The following is a 22,541-nucleotide window of genomic DNA, read 5'->3' on the forward strand; positions in this document are numbered from 1 at the left end:
ACACTGAAACTACTGAGCCTTCTGTGAGGTCTCAGTTTGCCTCTGAAAGCCATCACTTCCTTGCCATTGTTAGCTAAAACAACAGGATTCCCACTAACAATCTGCCCCAATCCCGGCAAATCCCCAGGCTGGAGCTGGCTTCAGCAGCAGAGTGCTGCATTCCTCAATCAGACCGCGGACAGCTGCTAATGGCCCGATCCACCATCCCCATATAAATATCAATGCACTGGACACACTGGAAGCACACAATGCAGAGTCTGCGGCCACGGTCAATGAACAACATTCGTCTAGACATACGGAGTGATGCTACCTTCTGGTTTTCCATTATAGCAGAAACTCGTACCAAGTTGCCTCGTTCATCATGAAAGCAGATGAGAATATCAAGTTATTTATTTAATTTTATTACAATTTAATTGTCTAACAAATTTAAACTTGCTTACTTTGTTGTCACGCAGAGAGCAAAAGTCTAGAGAGGTACTGAGTCTTTGCTTGAGACTTTTGCTGGGAAAACCCATCAATTAAAAATAAATAAGAGTAAATAACAGCAATTAAAACAACTTTGATTAATATTCATATCACCCATAATCTGTATGCTGAAGTGATATGTTCATTTTAAGCTTTTAACTGACAGAAACAGATAGGGCCCTGATATAACCATGCCTCCCTGCTGATACTGTTATGTGAATCAGCTTGCATGTCTCACTTACAAGTATAATTTCTGTCACATAGTATAGTATTTTGGATCATTACATCAAGTGTGAGAGTCTTATTCTTTCGTGGTTCAGTTCATCCCAGGCAACGAAAATCATAGAGCTGGCTCTGTTTATCAAAACCTGGTTACTAGGTCTGATTAACTGGTGGTGCCTACCTTGTCATTACACCAGCAGGTTTATGGCTACAGATTCCTGGATAATTATAGATGTGCTCTGTGGCATGATGTAGGAGAGTGTGGGAAACCTGCTAACCATAGGGCTATAATCTTGTGGTTCAACCACAGCAAGAAGTCAAGAGGACAATGTGGAGAAGATACAATCAGAAGCCATGTAAAATAACTCAGACAAACCACGTTGAGCGCAGGGCCCTCAACAGCATGGCCTGGCACTCTCACCAGGAAAGAAAGACAGTTTCCCAGGAGGACGGAATAGCAAGCACAGGCCATTGTACCAACGACAGAAACTTTTACACCCAGTGAACATTTTTTAGGAGAAAAGTTAGTGAAAAGGAATTCAGGTGAAAACTCCACTAGTAAAGAAGTTTTCAAGCCAAGTTGCACATATCCATTCTATATCCGAGTGAAACCTGTGCTATATTGGGGTTAACCTAATCAGTTTATGTCTAAAAGTCTCTAAACCTAGATTCCCTCCCTTCTAGACATCCAGATCCCAGATTTCTCTCTGGGCAACAAAGTTAGTGTGCAATGTGAATCCAAAATACTTTTATTAACTTCACAAAAAGACTACACATTCGAACAGTGCGCATCTCCAGGGCTATCCCTGATGAGACGGCTGTCAGAAAGAGTTTTGAGAAGGTGTCTTCTCAAAAGTTTGAGGTTAACTACCGGCCGCAGGTTCTAAGCCGGCAGGAGCCTGCACACAAGGTGAGCGTACAGGAAGGAAACGCAGCAGGGACCGTTTAAATATTTACCAGCGCCAGCGAGGGCAATGCACCTGAGGATCAGGGGGCCAATCTGCTCGCACAAATCGTTTCTTCCTGGTGCTACGCAGAGGCCAAGGGGGCAGTGAGGACACTACTGTGTTTCAATTAGCATACATTGTTTACACCTCAGCAGCTACCCTGCCTCGCAGTGGCACGGTATGGGGTTTCCCAGTCCAGTCAACACGGACTTGTTAACACAGCAAACAGGTGCAGACTGTGCACTCTAGTGTGACCTCCTGACCCCTCAGAAACTTCTAGACTCTTCCGGGGGACAGTTCCCAGCTCTTTTACTGTCCCCCCCCAGGAATACTGGACTCCCTTCCCTTATTCACATTAATGTTGTGGATACACCACAGCTGATTAATCAGCCTGGGAAGTTTTTGCAATGAGTATCTATCCAGCTACTGTGTCGGGATGTCAAGGAAGCAGGATTAATTTTGATGTGAAATCACAGGCGCCATTATGGCAAACAGAACAAGCTGAATTTTTTTTTTTTTTTTTTTTTTTCTTTCCCAATGATGTCTTATACAAAAATGTAAAAAGAGATTATGATGATGATGAAAGACATGTTTAAATGGCAGTTAGAGGACAATCCCCTGCAGTAGTCTATGAGTGTGTGCAGATGCTCATCCAAGCAGATCTTTTCATACATTTCCATGGTGTCAGATGTTAATTCATGAATTCACTGAACATATGTTTCTATAATGATTTCTTAATTCTACATGATTATCCATAAATAATCATATTTCATCGCAAAGGGTTAATACAATTATCAATATATTACATTGCTGCTGTTTTGCAAAGGACAAAATGATCCACACCAAGCAGAGAAATTCCATCTTTCCCGCTAATTAAAAAACTTTAACAGGTCCTCAAGATAATTATCCAGCTTTCAGTGTGCCTCCTCTCTCCTCAGTTTGATTGTGACGGTTCATTACACTTTAATGTGCATTCCTACATAAGAACATGCAATTAAGAGAAAATGCAACTGCTAAAGCCTTCATCTAACATTGTTTCAAAGACACATACAGTACACACAACAGAAAACCTTTAAAAAGCCAACAATACCCATTGTAATATAATTGCAAAAATTGCTTGTTTTTTATAATGATACACAAATAAGTAGTATTTCCAAACATAATGATGCAGATTTTATGTTTAACATGTCAATCATTACATTATTGTAAGGTAATTATTTGCCCCTTAGAAGGTATTTTTGCCTATTATTTTTGTAAAAGAATTCCAAATATGTGAAGGAAGCCATTAGGATTAACATTGGGATTTTCTTCCTCTGTTTAATGATTTTTGTAACGTTAATTTTGCTACCGTTTAATTTTCCACATAGCTTAACGTTGGTTACACATTTACAATGAACACGCAATGTAAAAATATGAACACATTTTTTGAAGCAGAGATCTGAAATGCTAAGACTGAAAAAATTCCTTTTTACTACCTAATGCGGGCATATTTGCTCTTTCTCATTTGACATTTTTAATTTACAGTCATTCAAATGAGAGAAGTTAGGCGTGCCTGAAATGACACGGGCAAACATGGTTTATACAACTCTGCAGGGCATGAAATTGAATCCGTCTTCCATTATACATTTGCACATTCAGAATAAAAACAAAATAGAAAACTAATTCTCCTAGGTGGCCAAGATATAACAAATTCAGACACAGGCTGAAATTGTTAAGTACCCAGAGGTTCAAAGCCCTGCCAGAAGCCTTCAGATGTTTACGGTGTTAAGTGCTTGTGGTAACTACAGCTTTTGTAATTGGTCAGATGGAATGCTGTCACAGATCTTATGAACAAGAGTTCGGGAACCCGATCCTTTGCCCTTCTAAAACGCCGCCACCACATCTCTTAAGAGAACAAATATTCCGCAAAAACTCCAGGGGCTTTCATCCCTGCTCTCGTCTTTTGAGCCCCGAAATCCGGGGAGGGCTTTCCGGTCTGCGGCCAAGAGTTCTCACCCGGGGGGCCCCACCCCGCCTGGATTTCCCTTCTCCGAAAAGGAGTGCTTAATCCCAGCCTGGCCGTTGTCAAGGTGTCTGACGGCGAGGGGCCTCGGGATGCAGGAATGAAATAAAACTCTGAATCAGTGAGGAGCTGAAGCGGGCGCGGAGGACGCCTCTCCCCTGCCCCCCTGGGGCGCAGGGAAACTCCTGCTCGTAGCAGTTACCGATCTTAATCTCCTCGCTTTTTTTAACAGCTGTCCGTGCTCGTACACACACCAGAATTCCTCGCGTGTCTGAGTCCATCAGCGCGCTCCACAAGTATGCGGCGGTATTTCGAGCCATCAATCCCGCTTCTAATTCCCGGGCCTCCCTGTGGGAGCTGTCGTGCCACTGAGTCCGGCACACTGCCCGGGAACAGGAGAGGCCAGGGGAAGATGGGGGACGGGGGGTAGTTGTTGAACAGAGCATGGTGGAGGCACTGAAATCTCACAGCAGCCCCCACCCCAGCACCCGTCTGTCTGTCAAAGCTTTCTCATTTTCAGCCCCCGCCATCATCATTCCAGACAGCCACTCGACTTTCTCAGGTTTAATTAAAACTTCAAAAAAAACCTAATCTGTCCCAGAGACTTTGGGTAGCTGGCAAAGCAGCTACATTTATCTTTTTTTTTTTTTTGTTTCAAAAAACCCCCGCCCCAATTTTACTGTTGCTCCCTGTCTCTCACTCCCTCTCTAAATCTACCTTCATCGCTCACCTCTCTCCCACGCCTTTCTTTCTTTCTTTTCTCCTCATCATCTATTCTCCATCTTTCATTGTGCCCTTTGCCTCACCCACTGTCACCTCTTCTTGTCATCGATCCTCTTTCCAGAATTCCTGAATTCAAGGATTCCAGAATTCCAGAATTCAAGGATTCCAGAATTCCAGAATTCAAGGATTCCAGAATTCAAGGATTCCAGAATTCAAGGAATCCAGAATTCCAGAATTCAACGATTCCAGAATTCCAGAATTCAAGGATTCCAGAATTTCAGATGTCATGGCCCCTCGTGAGGTTTAAGCGAGGCCCAGGAGGTGCTCGGCGAGGTTTCGAGCCTCCTCCTCCTCCTCGCCTGTTTATACAGAGACGTGTTTCTGAATGATTTTGACAAACAAGGTGCAGGTGGAGTTTGCAGGAGGCTGCGGTTCAGAGAACACCCGGCCCAGTAACTTCAGTAAACAGGCTTCCCGCGTGTGGATGTAAATATGTCGATATCCCCATTCAGGAAAAGATGTTGGAGATTGCCTTGAAATCTTAAGAAAATGGCCTCAAGCCATGTTGTGTTTTCTAAAAGTCAACATGAATCACAGCAGCCAAATCAGATAGGAATGCTGGCTGGGTAAAGTCACATGGTGGCAAAATGATTCATTCCCTTCCGTAATGCCTACTGGGGGGATTCATTCAGAAATCCTCTCAAGTCGAAAATATTAGGTTTTGTTTTAAGTTACTTTTAGCGTACCCTACCAGCAAATCTTGACATTATAAATAAGATTTCACGTCTAAGTATGCAGTACTTCTAAAATAGTAGCTAAGATTGATTACACATTACACATCATTTGATGTTTTGGGGATTTTTCCAGTGTTGGCAACTTTTGTAGTTACTTTTTGGAAATGGCAGCAGTATCATCAGATTGAGAATAAATGGCTGTGGCACTGGCAGCTTTGCCGTAGTATGTGGAAGAGTTCCTACTTGGACATGATTCTCCTGCATAAGCAATGAGCCAGCAAACATGGGACACCCTCATTCCTCTGTCTCTTTCCATCACTACTCAATAAAAGCCCATGTCTGCTGTGGGACCAGACGCTTCTACAGCGAAAGGCTTGGGGCTTTACAGGCACAAGCAGACAGGGCAACAGTGACTTCCAAAACCAAACACGCTCCCCGTCAATTCACTTCTCGGAGCCACAGTTGAAATCACAAATCAAACAGACATGTGTATAAACACAATACGACCATCGACATGGATTATTCTTTCATCTTTTCTTGTGAAAACTGCGTATTGAGAGTGCGCCCAAACTTCTTTTCAGGTCCCCCAAATGACTGTGGGGTGCACCGGGCAGCTAAGTCAGGTTAAGTACCCCTACCCCGCCATCTGCTCAGGGGTCAAGCCGAATCGGCCACAGGGTCGGTGACGGGCTCAGTAAAACAGGCAGGAGGTGAGAGGGAAAGAGTAAACAGAGAGAAACTGATAAACACGGAAGTGTTGCTGATAGCATCTCGCTGTCTGTTCAACATCTCTCCATCAGTGGCAGCCCTCCCCCCTCCCGCTGTCACACGCAGGCAGCGCATAATAACACTTAAGAGGGAAATGTTAGACAGACAAGCTGTCACGTCCTTCCTCTTCCGCCCAGCCGAGATTTAGCAGCCCCTTTAGCCCTGAGCGAGTGGGTGAGACTGCAGGATCTGAACAGAGACAAGGCACTGGTGGACACTTCAACTCGAAATCTCTTACATTATTTCAGACTAGACTCGTGGAAAAATAAAAGGTCTGTAAAGCAGACTTTTACTTACAATAAAGGAGTAGTCTGCATTCAGCAGTACTGTGGCCATTGACTTCTGATGAATTGATTTGCATTTCTACAGTGGCGTAGTACCAGCAAATGTAACAACATTTCTCTTCTTTCCGTAGCCATTGAACAGTGAATGTTTTCACAAAGGCCATTGAGCCGCACGTCGACACAGATCTGTACGGCTCGACAGCTTCACAAAACAAAATGTCTATAATCGCTTAAATGCTCCTCAAATCTCTCTCTTTGCTCTTATATTTTATACAGGACTCCATAGCGGCAAGTGAAGTACAAGAGAAAGAAACATTGGCTTCTCCTGGGAAATATCAGCACACACTGCCACCCCACCCGGGCATTACTGATCCAGCGTGATCAAACTGCTGGTTCCACAACAGCATGGAGCAGAATAAGAGTGGAAATGTGTCTCCTCCACCCATGGAGATCCAATCCCTCCGTCACCCCGTGAGGCGTGAGACAGCCCCATCCACACCTGTGTCCTGCTGTCTTTTCAAGTTCAACAGCAGCACGAAGAAAGGCTCCAAATGCGCTTCTTTATTTTTCTCTGAAGAGCCTCAACGCTAACATTCTTCTCCGGGCATTCCTGAACTCCCCCTGCATGTCAGGGGACGTGGAAAAGGATGAGGTTTCAAGATGAGAATGGCGGGAGCAGTTGCACGTCATCCGTGATTAAAATTTCAACTTTTTAAACAGTGCGCACATCAGCATAGCGTATGCAATGTATACGAGAAAGCAGAAATCGATCAAGTGTTATGTTTTTTTTCTATAAGTGTTAAATGGGGTTTAACAATCAGGTTTTATGATTTATTTCACATTTCTACAATAAGAAAAACTTTGCCCAGTACACTGAACATACACATAAAGTCTCCATTTCTTGCAGTAGTGTTACATGGGAAGCAGCTTTTAAAATAACATCTACAGTCAGCTTCATGAGTTTTGTCATCAATAATGCATCCAGTACTCCACATGCACACGTGCATTTGATAGGTGGCCATCAAGCGAAATAAAAAGGTGACCCAGCGAGGCAGCACTGATATAATAAGGGAAACCAAGGTGGCATTGTGTGGAGTCCAGAACCACAACGCAGTGAGCCTGAGTGCCAGATGAGTCCTGCATTTAGCTGATCAGGCCGAAGCCTGGAGAATGCGCCTAATGCGATGTAATCCACCTTCACTTGCCCACCTACAGACGCAGTAAACAGTGCAGAGTCATCTATTCAGCAGCTGCTGATCAGTCTTCGCTGAGCTGCCCAGTGAATGAGCGTGCTAATGTCTTCTCCCTCTAATTAAAGCACTTAACCTAATGAGTAGCATAATGTGCACCCCCACAACAGCCACCCCTCCCATCATTCTCTCTGCTTCCAGCCAAATGGGGGGGGTTGTGACTCCAGTCACCATTATGCCAAGCGCATAGACGCTTTCTTCCGCAGCCAAGGATAACGCGTTTCTGCACAACACGCTGAATTTCCTTTTTTTATCTACTTAATCTCCTCGCATAATACAGGTGGCTTAAAAAACTACTGGCTACACACAAGAAACAGGGCTTCAGCATCAAACAATAGAAGGGAAGAGAAAAAATCTGGTACGTTTTTTTTAAATGAACTCTGCCTACCATTAACCTCCTGTCAAACATCGTAACCTCCATAACCAAACACAGTGGTCCCACCGAACAAGGCTCTGCTTCATAATAATATTCATGCAGCGCTTTTCAATTAAATGATATAGAAATATGAATGTAATTAATCCCTAGGGTACATTACATCTTTGCATCACTCAAAGGTTCACAGTGGTTATAAAAGCAATGTTGAAGTACCGCGGCTTTTATATCCAACGGTGAACTTATTTCATCTTCTTCTGTTTTTTTTTGTGAAATACAAAGCTTCACTCAAGTGGGCATGCGGAGACCTTCCACTTACAAACAGCAACCCAAAGAAAAAGATGAATATCAAGACGGTATTTAAGAGTATTTCCAGAAAATTCCACTCGCAAATGCCACAAGAAAAGGTAGAAGAATGAAAGGAAGAGAGAAAGGATAGCCGATTCATGCCCAGACGGGGAAGCAGAGGAATTCGAACATCGGTGCCAGATTCTGCTAAATGCCACAAACAAGCAACAGCCACTGGAATCACCCACCAAAGAGGGATACCAATAGCCGTTGTGAAGGGATGCGCACAGTAAGATGTCCAACGTTAATTGAACTCTAACAGAATGCAGAAGAGTCTAACGGGGACCATATACTCTGTAAGGGTTGATCTGAACACCGAACATTTTACTGTGTCGCTTTGACTGAGCCAGTGTCTTCCTGAGGGAGGTCTGTGCACTCCAGAGCTCACAGTGTTCCAGCCCTGGGTTATGTGTACTAGCTTGAAGCCAAAGCACTGCCAGCATTGTAAAGTAGCAAGCAGAGTTTCCCCACACACATCGCTGCAGCCTGGCTTTGTCAGATACCACGGCAAGGGCTTTGGTGATCTGACGGAATTTAAAATCTCTTACGGTAAACTTTGAGACCACAGCTTTAAGTGAAGTGCAATTTAAAAAAACCGGTTTGTTCCATTAAAGAAAAATGTGAGACCCAACAAAACTATTTGCAGACTATTTTATGGTTTCGTGTTGATGAATGCTGATCGATTCCTTTATTTACTTTTAGGTGCAGTTTCTCCCAGCTCCCAATTATCCAAATTAAAACTACATGAGGTAGCTTTTTTCCTATCGTGTGGACTTTCAGAGTACAAAGATATGGATTACACTGAGACAGATGCTGAAGCCTCAAATCTGCCAAGTTGTGTGTAAAACACTTCAGGAGCTCCATTCTGACTTATGTAAAACATTTCAGTACACGTCATTTGGCTGATGCTTTTATCCAAAGCGACGTACAGTTGATTCTTAGACTAAGCAGGAGACAATCCTCCCCTGGCGCAATGCAGGGTTAAGGGCCTTGCTGAAGGGCCCAACGGCTGTGTGGAATAACATTAGGGGAGGACAGAGGTGTCGCGCCAGAGTACACATCTCCACTGCAGGGGGGCAGGTCTGAGGTGTGCGGTGGCAGTTAAACCACACACCAATTTCACAGGGGCAACATTTGATTTGCTGTTTCCATGGTGACAGTACTCAAAAAAAGTTGCAGGTGTTTCAAACCCCTGCAGAGCCAAATAGGTTTTACTCTATTGCAGATACCCCTCACGAATCAGACAGCCAAATCTGTGTGAGAGAGGTTGTCCAATCATTTTTTACCATTTCGCTTTTCTGAGAAAAAAGGCTGAGATGAAAGCTCCTTCGAAATGCCATTTTAAACGGCTGGCACGGTTTGATGAGGAGGAGGACATTTCCGACATCCTCAACGTCTGTGATTTCGAGGGGGCCTGACAAAATGGCAGCCATTGAAATGGTGATGTGGCAAATAATAATAAGTGGCAGGACCACTTTCTAATGAATGCCACAACATAGCACACCAATCTCAACCAGATTAAACAATGTGGGTGAGAAACCGACAGAGCCAGATACAAACTGTAGTTCAGGAAGCCTTTGTCAGCCACTGCGCAGAACAATTGAGATTTCCTACGTTTTTTTCTGAAAATTCTCCTTGATATGATCAAGGCTTTTCAGACAGTAATGACTTGACAAAATCAGAGGGACAAAAAGGCACATTAATCTGATACATTGTTTGTTAGTGCCAGCATCTCTGGTTGAATCTCACAAGAATATAAGCAATGGTTGCATGTCCAAAACTAAGCATTAACCCAACTAACAACCAAAAAAACTGATCCCATGCCTAGCACTGTGGCACAGACGAGCAGACTAAGCTGAAATGAGTTTGTCCTGGGCTCTCCTGCCACATCCACATTAGATGAGATGAGATCTTGACCCGAGACCACTAAAATATTGTTAACTGTAAAACGATGCCTTCTAACGGACCCAAAGGCACAATAAAGAGCGTGGTGCACGGACAACCGGAGGCGACGTCTTAACAACGTTCACTCCGGCTCCTCGGGCCAAGTCCCGCAGACAAACACGGCGACGGTGCACCCACGTCGAACGGCCGCCATTTTGTTCCGAGCGGTGCAGTGCAGGGGGGGGGGACCGGCGTGTACAGTAAAGCAAAGCCGCACCTACCTTCCACGCAGTGCTCCACGTCCTCCAGGTTCCTCAGGGTGATCCTCATCAGGCTGGAGCTGAGCATCAGCTCGTTCTTGTGGGCCGGCCACATGAAGGCCGGGGCCAGGTTGACGAAGAAGATGCGGGTGTCCCCGGTGGCCACCTGGTTGTCGCAGATCCCCGGGTCGCCGAAGCCGCCAATCATCACCTTGTTCCCGCCGTCGAGCAGAACCTCGCCGTTCACCATGGACTTCCCCTTCAGGTACCTCCACACCCGCACCTTTCCCCGCACAGCCAGGGAGGAATACAGCATGTTAACGCGCGCACCGCACACGGTCTGTCTCAACAGGGGTTTTAGTCTTGTGCTGAGAATTACTACCCTTATTTTTTTTCTCTCTCAAGTCGAAAATATTAGCTGGTTTTAAGCTCGCTTGACAGTAACTTGCTTGAAATGTTTGGGGGTTTTTTTACCCCAGAGAGAAATCATGAATCACGTCAAACTCTCACACCTCAATTCAGAACAATAAGATCTAAATATAAGACAACCTCAGCAAGATATAAAATGTTTTCAAAAATGTGCACTGCAAAAACAAAAAAATAAGACACTCTTTTTGGTGGTGGAGACTAGCCTCGGGCGTTTAGCCGTCTTTATTATGCAGATTTTATTCATTTGGTTTGATTAAAGGATTCATTTAAATACATAATCACATCCTTAAGGTTGTAAGAGGCACAGGACGAAAGCAGAATGAAAGCAAGAAGAAGGTCACACAGTTAAATGCACACAAGTGGTTTTTCATTCACCTGCACAAGTAAGATAAAATAAAATAAATGCTTAAATACCAACGGACTGTGTAAATTTATAGTGTAATTATTTTGTGATTGAATGAATACCCCTGAAAAATGCAGTGTTTATTGGGTTTCATGTAACACCTTGGCCATGAATGAACTGCACACAGCTGGTGGAACAACGCCCTGTCTTTCTGATAATCAGTAATTGAAAGCCACCTAGCAAACCTGCAAGGACCTGCCTGCCAACAAAGACTACATGCATCCTGGCCTTGTACTTCCAAAGCTCAGAAAAAGGGGAACAGAAAACAGAGCTTAGTGGTTAAGGCTCTGGACACTGTGGCCTCGGGGGAAGTGGGAATATAACCCCAAATTGGGACAGCCCTACACTGTGGCTCTTGCTGTCCTCGTAACCAGCAGAAATGAACACGATCCACTAACAAGATCCAGAACGCAACAAGCTGCATCTTGTTTGCTATGCACATTTTTACAATTATAATTGAGTCATTGTTTTGAGAAGGAAGGTACGACACAAAATAATGCTTTGCTTGTCCTGAGCAAAAGTCGAAATCCCTAAAGTAGGCAGGATATGAAAGGAAGAGGGGAAACTCCATCTGAACTGCGTACCTGGGAAAGGTTCAACGGACAGGAGAAGATCACTGATCAGTTTCGGGAAGTGCGATTTGAGCAAAACAGACATACTGGAGGAAGGGTTGGTGTGACACATAGTTCTTATCTGATTACATACACTAGGCCAGACAGTAGACTTGCTGAAAAGGGGCACACCTAAAATCTATTCAAGCATTTGGCACCATATTCAGTATCATGTTCTGGATTTTATCCGCGAAGAACCAAAACACAGTATGGCACACTGTATACTTATTCACGAGATGCCGTCCATTGGACAGGTTCTTATCGGTATGTTAGGCAAAAAAATGACGCTAAATAATTATATATTGTTTAAACTATGACTCAACCGATTAGAATAAACAAGCCACAAACTAATCAAAACAGAATAGCAAGCAACAAGTGTGTAATATCTACGGAGGCGACCAAAACAGACCCAAGGCTTTCTGCAGCATTCGTTTATTAAAACATGGACAATTGAACTTACCAGTTTACAAAATTACATTGTAGGCCTACATTAACCAATTAACGAAGAACCTACAAAATATAATCAGTAATGCAAGGCATTTCATATTACAAATACACCATGCTTTTGCCACAGTTCGTGCTTCGCAGGCAAAAACAACCATGTCCACAAAACAAGCGACAGAAAGCTTCAAGGCTGCGCTTCAGTTCCATCCACTAACTTACGCTCGTTGGCGCTCACGCTGTGGTGTGATCTATTTTTGGCTTAATGTTTTTACTAGCAGATACTTTTCGGTAGCCCCGAGCTACGCACGGAGATGCCTCCGCTAATGTGGGAAGAAAGTACTAATTTAGCGTTGCATGTGTCGCGCGCTCGGTGTGCTCCGTCGATCCAACAGAATGTGCGAACTCGTTTCACAGCTGCCGGGGTTCAGAAGCACTTCTTTTAAGTGTCACCAAGGGAGGTGATCATCCCGGATCTGAGACCTTCAGATATCCTTAAACGCCATAAAATTACAATTTACTATTCGCAAAACAGCAAGCACCTACTGCCCAAAGGATAAACGAGCACGTTTTACAAAACTAGATCGCTAGTCACTGTGTTGCCTTTTGTTCTTGACTTACTGCTGTCCCGCAGTACTTGTAGATGTAAGGCAAGTGAAAACGTTGTTTACTCGCAACGCATACATAGCCACAATTAAATCAGATTAATCTATAATAGCTACATGATCAAGAACCCCGAATCTATTCGGGTAGAAGCCTGGTGCAGAAACGTGACATAACAGAAACCAGAATGAGCAACCCAGCGGATATCCTAGCCTTAACAGGTGAATGGTATAATAATTCGCGTTTCTATTATTTATGGTTATTGTGCAGGCTTGTACTGACAAGCAACTTGAGGCAGCACACTTTCTGACAGATACGTTATGTTCTGGTATATAATGTCGGAAGTTTTTTTTAATAGTATTTATCCGATGGGAAATTAACACAGCAAGTGAAATTGAAAAACAAAAACAGAGGTATAGCCTAACTTGTTTACGCTTAGGCTACTGCACAATCAAAACAAACAGGCTACACGGGTAAACTGTTTCTGCCATAACCGGACTCTCGCGGCCCTATGGTGAGCACCTCCTTCACTCCGGCTCACTTCAGGCAGTTTCTCACGGCGATCTCACCTTGCAGGAGTACGTATTGTGCACCGGGTCCATGTTCATGATTTCCTCCACAGTTCCAGTGAGAACGATGTTCGCCTCCTCTTCCCTTTTCTCAAGCTCTTTCTCCGGACAACTTCCATGACAGCAACGTTGATTCAAAACCGCAACTATAACCACTGCCCACCCATACAAGTTTATAGTCCGTCTCCTCTGCATGATCGCAAAAAAATAAAAAATAAATAAAGGGGGAACACGGCTAAAAAATATGATTTACAGCGTTATTTCAACCGCTCTTGCAATCCCAAACAGCACTATTAAAATGCAACCAGAAAAGAGGAAAATTCCCGCTTTCCACAATGGCTTACACCTTATCCCAACTTCCCTGTAAACCAAAATAGCCTGCTTGTAGCATCTAAACTAAACGCAACAGAGCAGCTACTTTGTTGCAAGCCGGCTGGAAGAGACGACGAATTCTTTCTCAAGGAATGTGCAACACTGCTCTCCCCTCTCTCTCACTTGGTCCTTCTTTCACAAGAATGACGCTACTAATTTGCATGCAATCTGAATTGCTGATAAGACTGCTGGGTTTGGGGGGGGGGGAGAGGAGCCTTGATTCTTTCAGTTCCGAAACTGTTGTAAAACGCCACCCCTTGGAGAAATTGCGGCTGCAACGCGACAGCCTTGATCATATTTAAAATTCAAAGCGCAAGGTGGGGAGAACACGCTAAACTTCCCACCAGCCGATTTACCGGCGACTCGTAAAACGCTGGCATTGGCTAAATATGCAAAATACCCGGGCTGCTTTGGCTGTAGTTATGTTTAAATAGTAGGCCTACTTTAAATCCATTCGTCTATTTTGACCGTTTACCCATTCGCTAAGGCCTAATTTAATAGCAGCGATGTAGATTGGTTCTAATTTGGTTTGCAATGTTCATAGAGCGTTTCCATGTGTGCAATTCTTTGCGTCGGTCCTTTTTTGATGGAGACAGTGAGCACTTTACCACTCTCTTAAAGCTGTAATTTCAGGACTAGCTCATCTATTCCTGGAAAATGACAGGGTTTGCGATGTGCTGTCGAACGTAACAGCCATTTGTGCAGATCTAGTCACGTTAATGTAAACCAAACGTTTCCCTTGTACACTTCATTGCGAGTACCCAAATTAGTAAAAACCGCAAACAAAATGTTTAATCTGTGTTGGCTACCTGTGATTGGTTTTATCGTTCCATTCACGGGCGTCCACGGACTTCTTAGGGGCATATGGTTAAAATAAAAAACGCCACCTGTGGTAAGTTAAAAAAAAATCTCTGCCGTCCAAAAGTGCACTTTTGCTGTCTCAGGACAGGGGGAGTCTATCTGTGCACGTGCCAGATTCCATTACATTAAAAATTTAACGAGATGCAAAAGCTATTTTGGAACATTAAATTATGTGCTCAATTACAGTTAAAAGTATCATAACGGAGTTGATTTTACACTGAAGATTTTCCTGTGTAAAAAAAAAACTCCATCAGTTATGTGTACCTGAATTCATTACGATAAATTAAATCGAGACGCTTGATGCTACTTTTTGTTTATTTTTGAAGCGGAAAATGGCATAATTTTGTTAACTGCCTTGTTAGCAGACGAACTGCAGCATGTGTGTGAATGTGTGCGCGTGTGTCAGAGTGCGTGCACGGGCGTATGTGTATGTGTGGGAGAGAGAGAAATATCTTTTCTATAAATATTGCAAAAGCATTTTATGCTTAAGTGGGTGCCGTGGCGCAGCAGTATACGGCTGCACAGTATGACTGATGGTCTTTAAAGTGACAAAACTTGAACTGTGTCCAGAACACATTTCGGATGTCTACTGAATCATTTTTCTTTTCATGGGCGGAATGGGGAGAGCTGCAGACTGAATAAACTATCATTCAACTGTGTAACCCTCTGTCAAAAAGTCTTTAATATCCTGCCCACCAAAACATGAGTTGAGTTACAAAGTGAAAATGATTTGAAATGGTAACAGCGTCCTTATGCAAGATCTAGAATGAGATAACACAGGAAACTTCTCCATTAAAGCAATTATTTTCCATGTGCATAGTCATTCAGTGTCCCATTCCATAAACCTTGCAGTAGATGACCACGTGGATGTGGCTGAATTTGGTGCCAAGGAGACCACAGTAAAATAACATAGCTTCTGATGGTTTTCAGAAATGTCTTTTTAGCTTAATGTGCAGCATGTTATCTAAATGACTCCAGGATGTGATGCTGGCGTCTTTTCTCCGAAGGATGCTGGTGGAAGCCCACTTTCCCCCTGGTGTGTCTGTTCAGAGCTTATGAGATAGCGCTGCTTCTGTCAGAAATTGCCTGCTGTTCAGTGAATTTACTTTTGATGAGGAAGAGACACTCCATCTGCCACAGGTATATGGCATTGCGAAAACTCTCCTTGAGCGAGTGCCAGGATATTATTTGCACTTTTTTGATGGCTATATGGGAATTTATGTACCCCAAAACAGTGTACACAAGGTTAGTCTTTTCAAAATCAACCACACATTCAAACATTGTTGAATTATTAACAAGCAATTACAGTACACAAGGTGGCCTGCTACCTTTAAACCCAGCCTGTGTTTTAATATCTACCATTCTTGTTCTGTTTTTCTTTCTCCCTTTTTATCCTCTCTTCCTCTCCCTCTGTCCCTCCTCCTCTCCCACTCTATCTTCCTTTTTCTCTCCTTCTCTCCCCTCTCCCTCCTTTTCTCTCTCTGCCTCCCTCTCTCCCTCCTTTCCCTCTCTACACCTCTTTCCCTCTCCCCTCTCTCACTCCCTCCCTCCCTCTCTCTGATAAACAACTGCAGTGGAGCATTAAGTGAGCAGTGTCTGAATAGTTCAAAGGAGACATGGAGCAGTCTGTAATTAGCTGTGTGTAGCTTATCTGATGAATGCACCTGTTATTTCCCCCAGTAAACAGGCTCTGGCCAAATGCCTTGTTTGTTTGCATGAATCAGCATTATTTCAGTCTAATAGACATTTGAATGTCTTTGCATTCGGAAAGGAAGGATGCGTCTTGTTTAAGAATTTCTACATTCTTCACTGGAGTCATGAGTTTCCCCTGATAAGTTTGGATGACACACCCACACCAAAAATAACAGAAGGATGAAGATAGAGCAGTGTGTCGAATGTTTTGTTAGTCATCTGTTGCGCCATAGTATTCGGTGGATTGATGATTGTGAGCATGGTTACCACAGCCAGGACCGGACTGGGAGCAGCCTACCTTGACCAGGACCGGACTGGGAGCAGCCTACCTTGACCAGGACTGAGGGGGTGTGGGTGGTTAGTTGGACAGATTATGATCACAAACTGGGAGGGGTGGCATTGGTGTGGGCTTTCGTCAGAATTTCCAGATGGCCAACCCAGCCATGTCCGGTGTGGTCGCTGCACCGTTGCGCAGATAGTGAGAGACTGTTCGCTCTCCTTTATAGCGGACGGTTCTCGTTGGGAGGCCCCTACTGAAACATTGATGGACGCTCAATATCCATTCCATTGCATCACAGTGGAGCATAACGCACCTGTGATTGGCTGGCTGGAGCCATTGTAATCAACCTCATTTCTCAAGCACTCACCTGATGTGGTTTTCCAGGCCGGTACAGGCCCATTTGCAGTGTAACTACACAGGGCTGTTCTTTAACCTCCTAAGACCTGCACTCTTTTTTGGTATGCATTTTTTATTTCTCTTTGCTATTTGGGCTTATTGGGACCTGATAAGTATAAAAACTAAGCATCATCTTTTGACAGGATGTAGTTTTTGAGAAAAATGATGTCCACATATGTGGACTCTCGGTCTTAAGAATGAAGTATTATGGTTGTACAGCGCAAAATGTGGAGTCCACGCATGTGTACGCTAGGTCTTAGGAGGTTAAAAGATACACTGGCAAAGATCAACATTCATGACGTGCCAAAATTCACATCATGTAAACTTTGCTGTTCATTAAGGCCGTGTCTACATCAGGGCATAGGCATAGATTAAGATGGGACTGCAAGCACAACAACCCCCTCCATGGTCTGCGATGAGGTTCTTAGCCCCCTGGGTCCGTGATCCTAAATCCCCAGACCCCCCCCCAACACAATTCCTCGACGATCTTAACCCTCTGGCGGGTCGGAAATCACAAATCCCCAACCTCCCCCTCATCCTGGGTTCCTGATCATGATCTTAAATCCCCAGACCCCCCCCCCCCCACACACACACACTGACAGGTCAAACTCTGCCTCTCAGGGGTTACGCCCCTGTCTTGAAACATAAGAAATAGTGTTCCCAGGCAACAATTCAGCAGTCATTTTCCCCCCACAGATATTTGAGCACATAAAAGTCTAGCAGTGAGCGGGCTTCAACAGGCCAATGACTCAACTGAGAAGACATGCAGGTGTTTTCTGTCACTTCTTTTTGTCGTCACTCAATTCATAACCTGTAAAACAGATGCAATTACACTTAAACCATCAGGGAGACAAAAGCGTAGTCCCTGCAGGCACGGATTCGATGTAGGAGGATTTATTCTTCATAAAAGTACGTCATCCAGGTTTACACAGTCTCTCACTCACATGTTAGTACTCCAGTGGTGAAATGTGGAGCTTAGCCATATTACATTTTTGACAGTCATAGACAAATATAATTAAAGCAGCATAATATAGGCCTACCATTGATTCAGAATATAAAAGGCCCCCGTATCACATCTTACGGTCTGGTATATCTTGAGAGTGTTTGTGGAGTGGGCTGTTAGCTAATCATTCCTTTAAAATCTGCAAATGTGCAAATGTGTGTTTCCATACCCATGGAGAAAACACAAATAACACGGATACTACCAATGTCTGTAGTCATTGTGGTCTTTTACAGTAGGAGCACAGTGTGTAAAGCACCTCACAATTAACAATAAATACAATAAAAAGCGCGGAGCTTCACAAGAAAATGCACTTACAGATGGAAAAGAATAAAATGATTGTTTGGTAGTTTGGTAAGATACTCAGGACGATTAACAATACAAACAAAACATAAGCCAACTGTGAATTACAAATTACTGATTGCTTCAAAAATTATAAATATGAACAGTGATGAAATAGCATTATGGTGAGTATATGGCAAGTGATTATGCCAAAAGTAACCATGTCACCAAATTCTATGACACAAAAAGGTGAATTATAATTGAGACATGATCTCAGAATAGCATAGGCTGTGTTCTCTCTGGTAACCTTCCATTAAATGAACTGCGAATACACATCATGCAAATATGACATATTTGCGCATCACAGTATTCATAGCAATTTCCTATAATATTTGAATCAGGAGCATGGGAACAGAACAGCAATTACCCAAACCTAAATTACCAGTTTGTATTTATTTACCACTGAAACCTCCACTGTGGAGAATCACAAATAGATCAGACAGAGGCAAAGGCAAATAAATCTGAGGCCTAACAATGTTAGCAAGGAACTACAGATGGCAGTTTCAAGAGATATTCTTTGCCAGTATATTGCCACAATACTGCAACATTTGAGTTTTCATTGAAATGTTATGAACTTTGGCAGTGAATGATACCTGAGCTGAATAATACAAGAGTTGGCCAATATAATATTTCCTGACTGTTAATTCATCATGTCAAGCACTAGTTGGCTCACTTTAAAGTACCTATAGAATAGAATACATTTGATGAAAACTTTGGCCTTGCCTGAAATTTCTAAAGTGTTCTGCGTTAAGAGCTTGCAATTATTACAGGTATAAATTGCTCAGATATGACTTTAGATTATCTTCAGTTAGGCCTAAGAGGAGAAATGAAGAAATATCTGAGTTATGAACACAGATACAGAAACATAATGAGTTCTGGTCTTTCACAACCGGCACATATTAAAAAGTCTAATTAGTCCAGGAAGGATTCATTGTACTGTACAGATTTCATTTAGTTTGTAGATTGAACAATTATTCTAAATCAAAGAACTATCCAGCTCTTGCCATAAGTCAGGCTGCATTGCATAATTGAGACAATTAAAAAATATCAGCTAAACATGAAATCCTGCTAGGCCTATTAATAAAATAGAGTAAGATGAAAAACAGTGATTTCTATTCAAAATAAGCACATATTTATTTAGAAATAATTAATAAAATTATAATGATAATGATTCATATTTATTGATCACTTTAAAATGTATTATGACACAGTAATGATGTCTGTCTGTAATCGGAAACATCCTGCATCTAAAACTACTGCACAGACACTAAGACATTGCTGCATCCATATCAACTGATATTTGAGTATTGTAAGACAATACAGAAACTATGGTGCCCACAATGCCTCTGTGCAAAGTCATTAAAAATAGCTATGTCAGGTACAGTACAACAAAAACTTTTACATTTTTATCCAGTTTAAACTATTTTTGTCACATATGTTGTCATAGCTATACATCTGGCAGTTTGGGATTTGGTCACATTTACAGTATGTGCCATATGGGCCCCAGGCAGATGTTTCTTCTTCCACAGAAGTACACAAACCTTCTTCTTGTTCTCATTTAATGAAAACTGTCAAGAAATTGCACCTGTACATGTGCACACACACTCCATCTCTCTCTCTAACACACATGCACACACGCATGCACGCATGCACGCACACACGCACGCACACGCACACACTCCACGAACACACACACTTACATACACACACTCACACACCACACATACACACATGCACGCACGCACACACTCCACGAACACACACACTTACATACACACACACACATACACACACACACTCCACACACTCACACACCACACATACACACACACACACACACACACACACACACTCACACACCACACATACACACACGCACACACACACACACACACACACACACTCCACACACTCACACACCACACATACACACACACACACACACACACACACACACACACACACACACACACTCACACACACACACACACACACACACACACACACACACACACACACACTCACACACACACTCACACACCACACATACACACACACACACACACACACACACACACACACACACACACACTCACACACACACACACACACACACACACACACACACACACACACACACACACACTCACACTCACACACACACACACACACACACACACACACACACACACTCACATACACACACCAGAGTAGCCTCTCGGGCTTCATCAGCCGTTCCTCCTGTGTGTTTTGCTGCATTGGAGAGACAGTGTATCAGTCCCTCAGCTCTCTGCTGAAGAGGACAGTGTGCCCTGGACAGGTTGCCATGTCTCTCTGCACAGCACAGAGGCAGGGTGTGTCTACCTGCCAGCCAGGAAGCGTGGCCTGGACACCTGCTTCTCCGTCACCTCCATGTACTTTGTGCTACTGCCTACAACATGCCCTGGGTCTCACCCCATCATTCCCCATATCTCCTAGAGCAGGGCTGCCCAACCCTGTCCCTGGAGATCTACCGTCCTGTGGGTTTTCACTCCAATCCTAACAGAAGTGCACCTCATTCAACAACTACAGCAGGGCTGCCCAACCCTGACCCTGGAGATCTACCGTCCTGTGGGTTTTCACTCCAATCCTAACAGAAGTGCACCTCATTCAACAACTACAGCAGGGCTGCCCAACCCTGACCCTGGAGATCTACCGTCCTGTGGGTTTTCACTCCAATCCTAACAGAAGTGCACCTCATTCAACAACTACAGCAGGGCTGCCCAACCCTGACCCTGGAGATCTACCATCCTGTGGGTTTTCACTCCAATCCCAACAGAAGTGCACCTCATTCAACAACTACAGCAGGGCTGCCCAACCCTGTCCCTGGAGATTTACCATCCTGTGGGTTTTCACTCCAATCCTAAAACAGCACACCTCACTCAACAGCTAGAGATTAGCAGAATCAAGAGCTGCTAATTAGTAGAATCTGGTGTGCCCAAATGAGGGCGGACTGAAAATCCGCAGGATGGTGGACCTCCAGGAACCAGGGTGGGCAGGCCTGTCCCAGAGCAGGACATTTTAAACCTGCAGTCAGGGGTGCCATATGGTAGGCAGGTAGGTTGACAGGGGCCCACAATTTCGTTTTGCTGTAATTGTTCGGGGATGGGGTGCCCTGGGGCAGTGGGATCTCTTCACGGGGCCCAAAATCCCTTCTGTTGCATTATGCTTTCTCATGGATGCTTCCTGGGGATTGAGCTGCTAATATTTAGCAGATGTCTCCGGCTAACGGAATACTGTATCGCTTTTCATCACACAACATGTTTTTAGGCCTAAATAAAATTGGCGCAACACATTTTTTGCAATCTTCAAAAGTAAACATGGGTGAGCACGGAAATACAGTTATTCACGACATAATAAAGCAAAAAGCATGAACTTTCATAGCACTTGGTTGAATAATAGCAAATATTATATATTATATATATTATATATTATATAAATATTATAATAGATATTAGCGGTGGCTATACTTCATGTGTCTCTTAAGAGCTCCGCATCCCAGCAGCCTCTGGCAGCCGTACTGTAATTCTTTTTGGGCTGGGCGTCTGACTGACTGAGGGAAGCATACGCGTTGTTCATGGGAGGGGAATGCAGTGTTTGCTGTGGGAAGCATTCCTCCACACCCCGCTAAATCATCCCGCCGCAAACACAGAGCTGCGGGTAAACAGGTCGTCTTTGGCCGGCCGGCTGGCAGGGGCCAGATGTTGTCCAGCTCTGCAGCGTCAAGTCCAAACAGGAGGCCCCCCCCTCGCTCACACCTGGTTCTGCCCCCTCATCCACCCTCACCCCCCTCAGCCCCCTCATCCACCCTCACCCCCCTCATCCACCCTCCCAAACGCCAGTGGAATGCGCTCTCATCCCTCTGGTCGCTCGGCGAAGAGAACGGGCGAACGTCTGAGGGGCCGCGGCGCTGCTGTCACACCCGCCGTCTGAGAGAAGGAGGGAGAGAGAGAGAGAGAGAGAGAGAGAGAGAGAGGGGGAAGAGACAGAGAGAGGGGGAGAGAAAGAGAGAGAGGGGGAGAGAAAGGGAGGAGGGAGAGAGAGAGAGAGAGAGAGAGAGGGAGAGAGTGGGAGAAAGAGAGAGAGAGGGGGAGAGAAAGGGAGAAGGAGGGAGAGAGAGAGAGAGAGGGAGAAAGAGGGAGAGAGAGAGAGGGGGATAGAGAGTGAGAGAGAGGGGGGAAGAGACAGAGAGTGAGAGGGGGAGAGAAAGGGAGAAGGTGGGAGAGAGAGAGAGAAAGAGGGA

At 44.1% G+C, this 22,541-nt stretch overlaps 1 protein-coding gene across 1 annotated transcript in view; it reads right to left on the reverse strand.

Annotated features, from left to right (window-relative positions):
- The window catches only part of LOC133139542 (agrin-like), a 235,115-nt gene extending 221,391 nt beyond the window's left edge, over positions 1-13,724 (reverse strand). The window contains exons 1-2 of the mRNA XM_061259113.1: positions 13,317-13,724; positions 10,282-10,543 (exon numbers count right to left, since the gene is read on the reverse strand). Coding sequence (XP_061115097.1) covers positions 10,282-10,543; positions 13,317-13,511 — 457 coding nt within the window. The 5' untranslated portion in view covers positions 13,512-13,724. The remainder of the gene's footprint in view (positions 1-10,281; positions 10,544-13,316) is intronic.
- Between the last annotated feature and the right edge of the window lie 8,817 nt (positions 13,725-22,541).

This window comes from Conger conger, chromosome 10 (genome assembly GCF_963514075.1).
Source record: "Conger conger chromosome 10, fConCon1.1, whole genome shotgun sequence".
Lineage (NCBI taxonomy): Eukaryota > Metazoa > Chordata > Actinopteri > Anguilliformes > Congridae > Conger > Conger conger.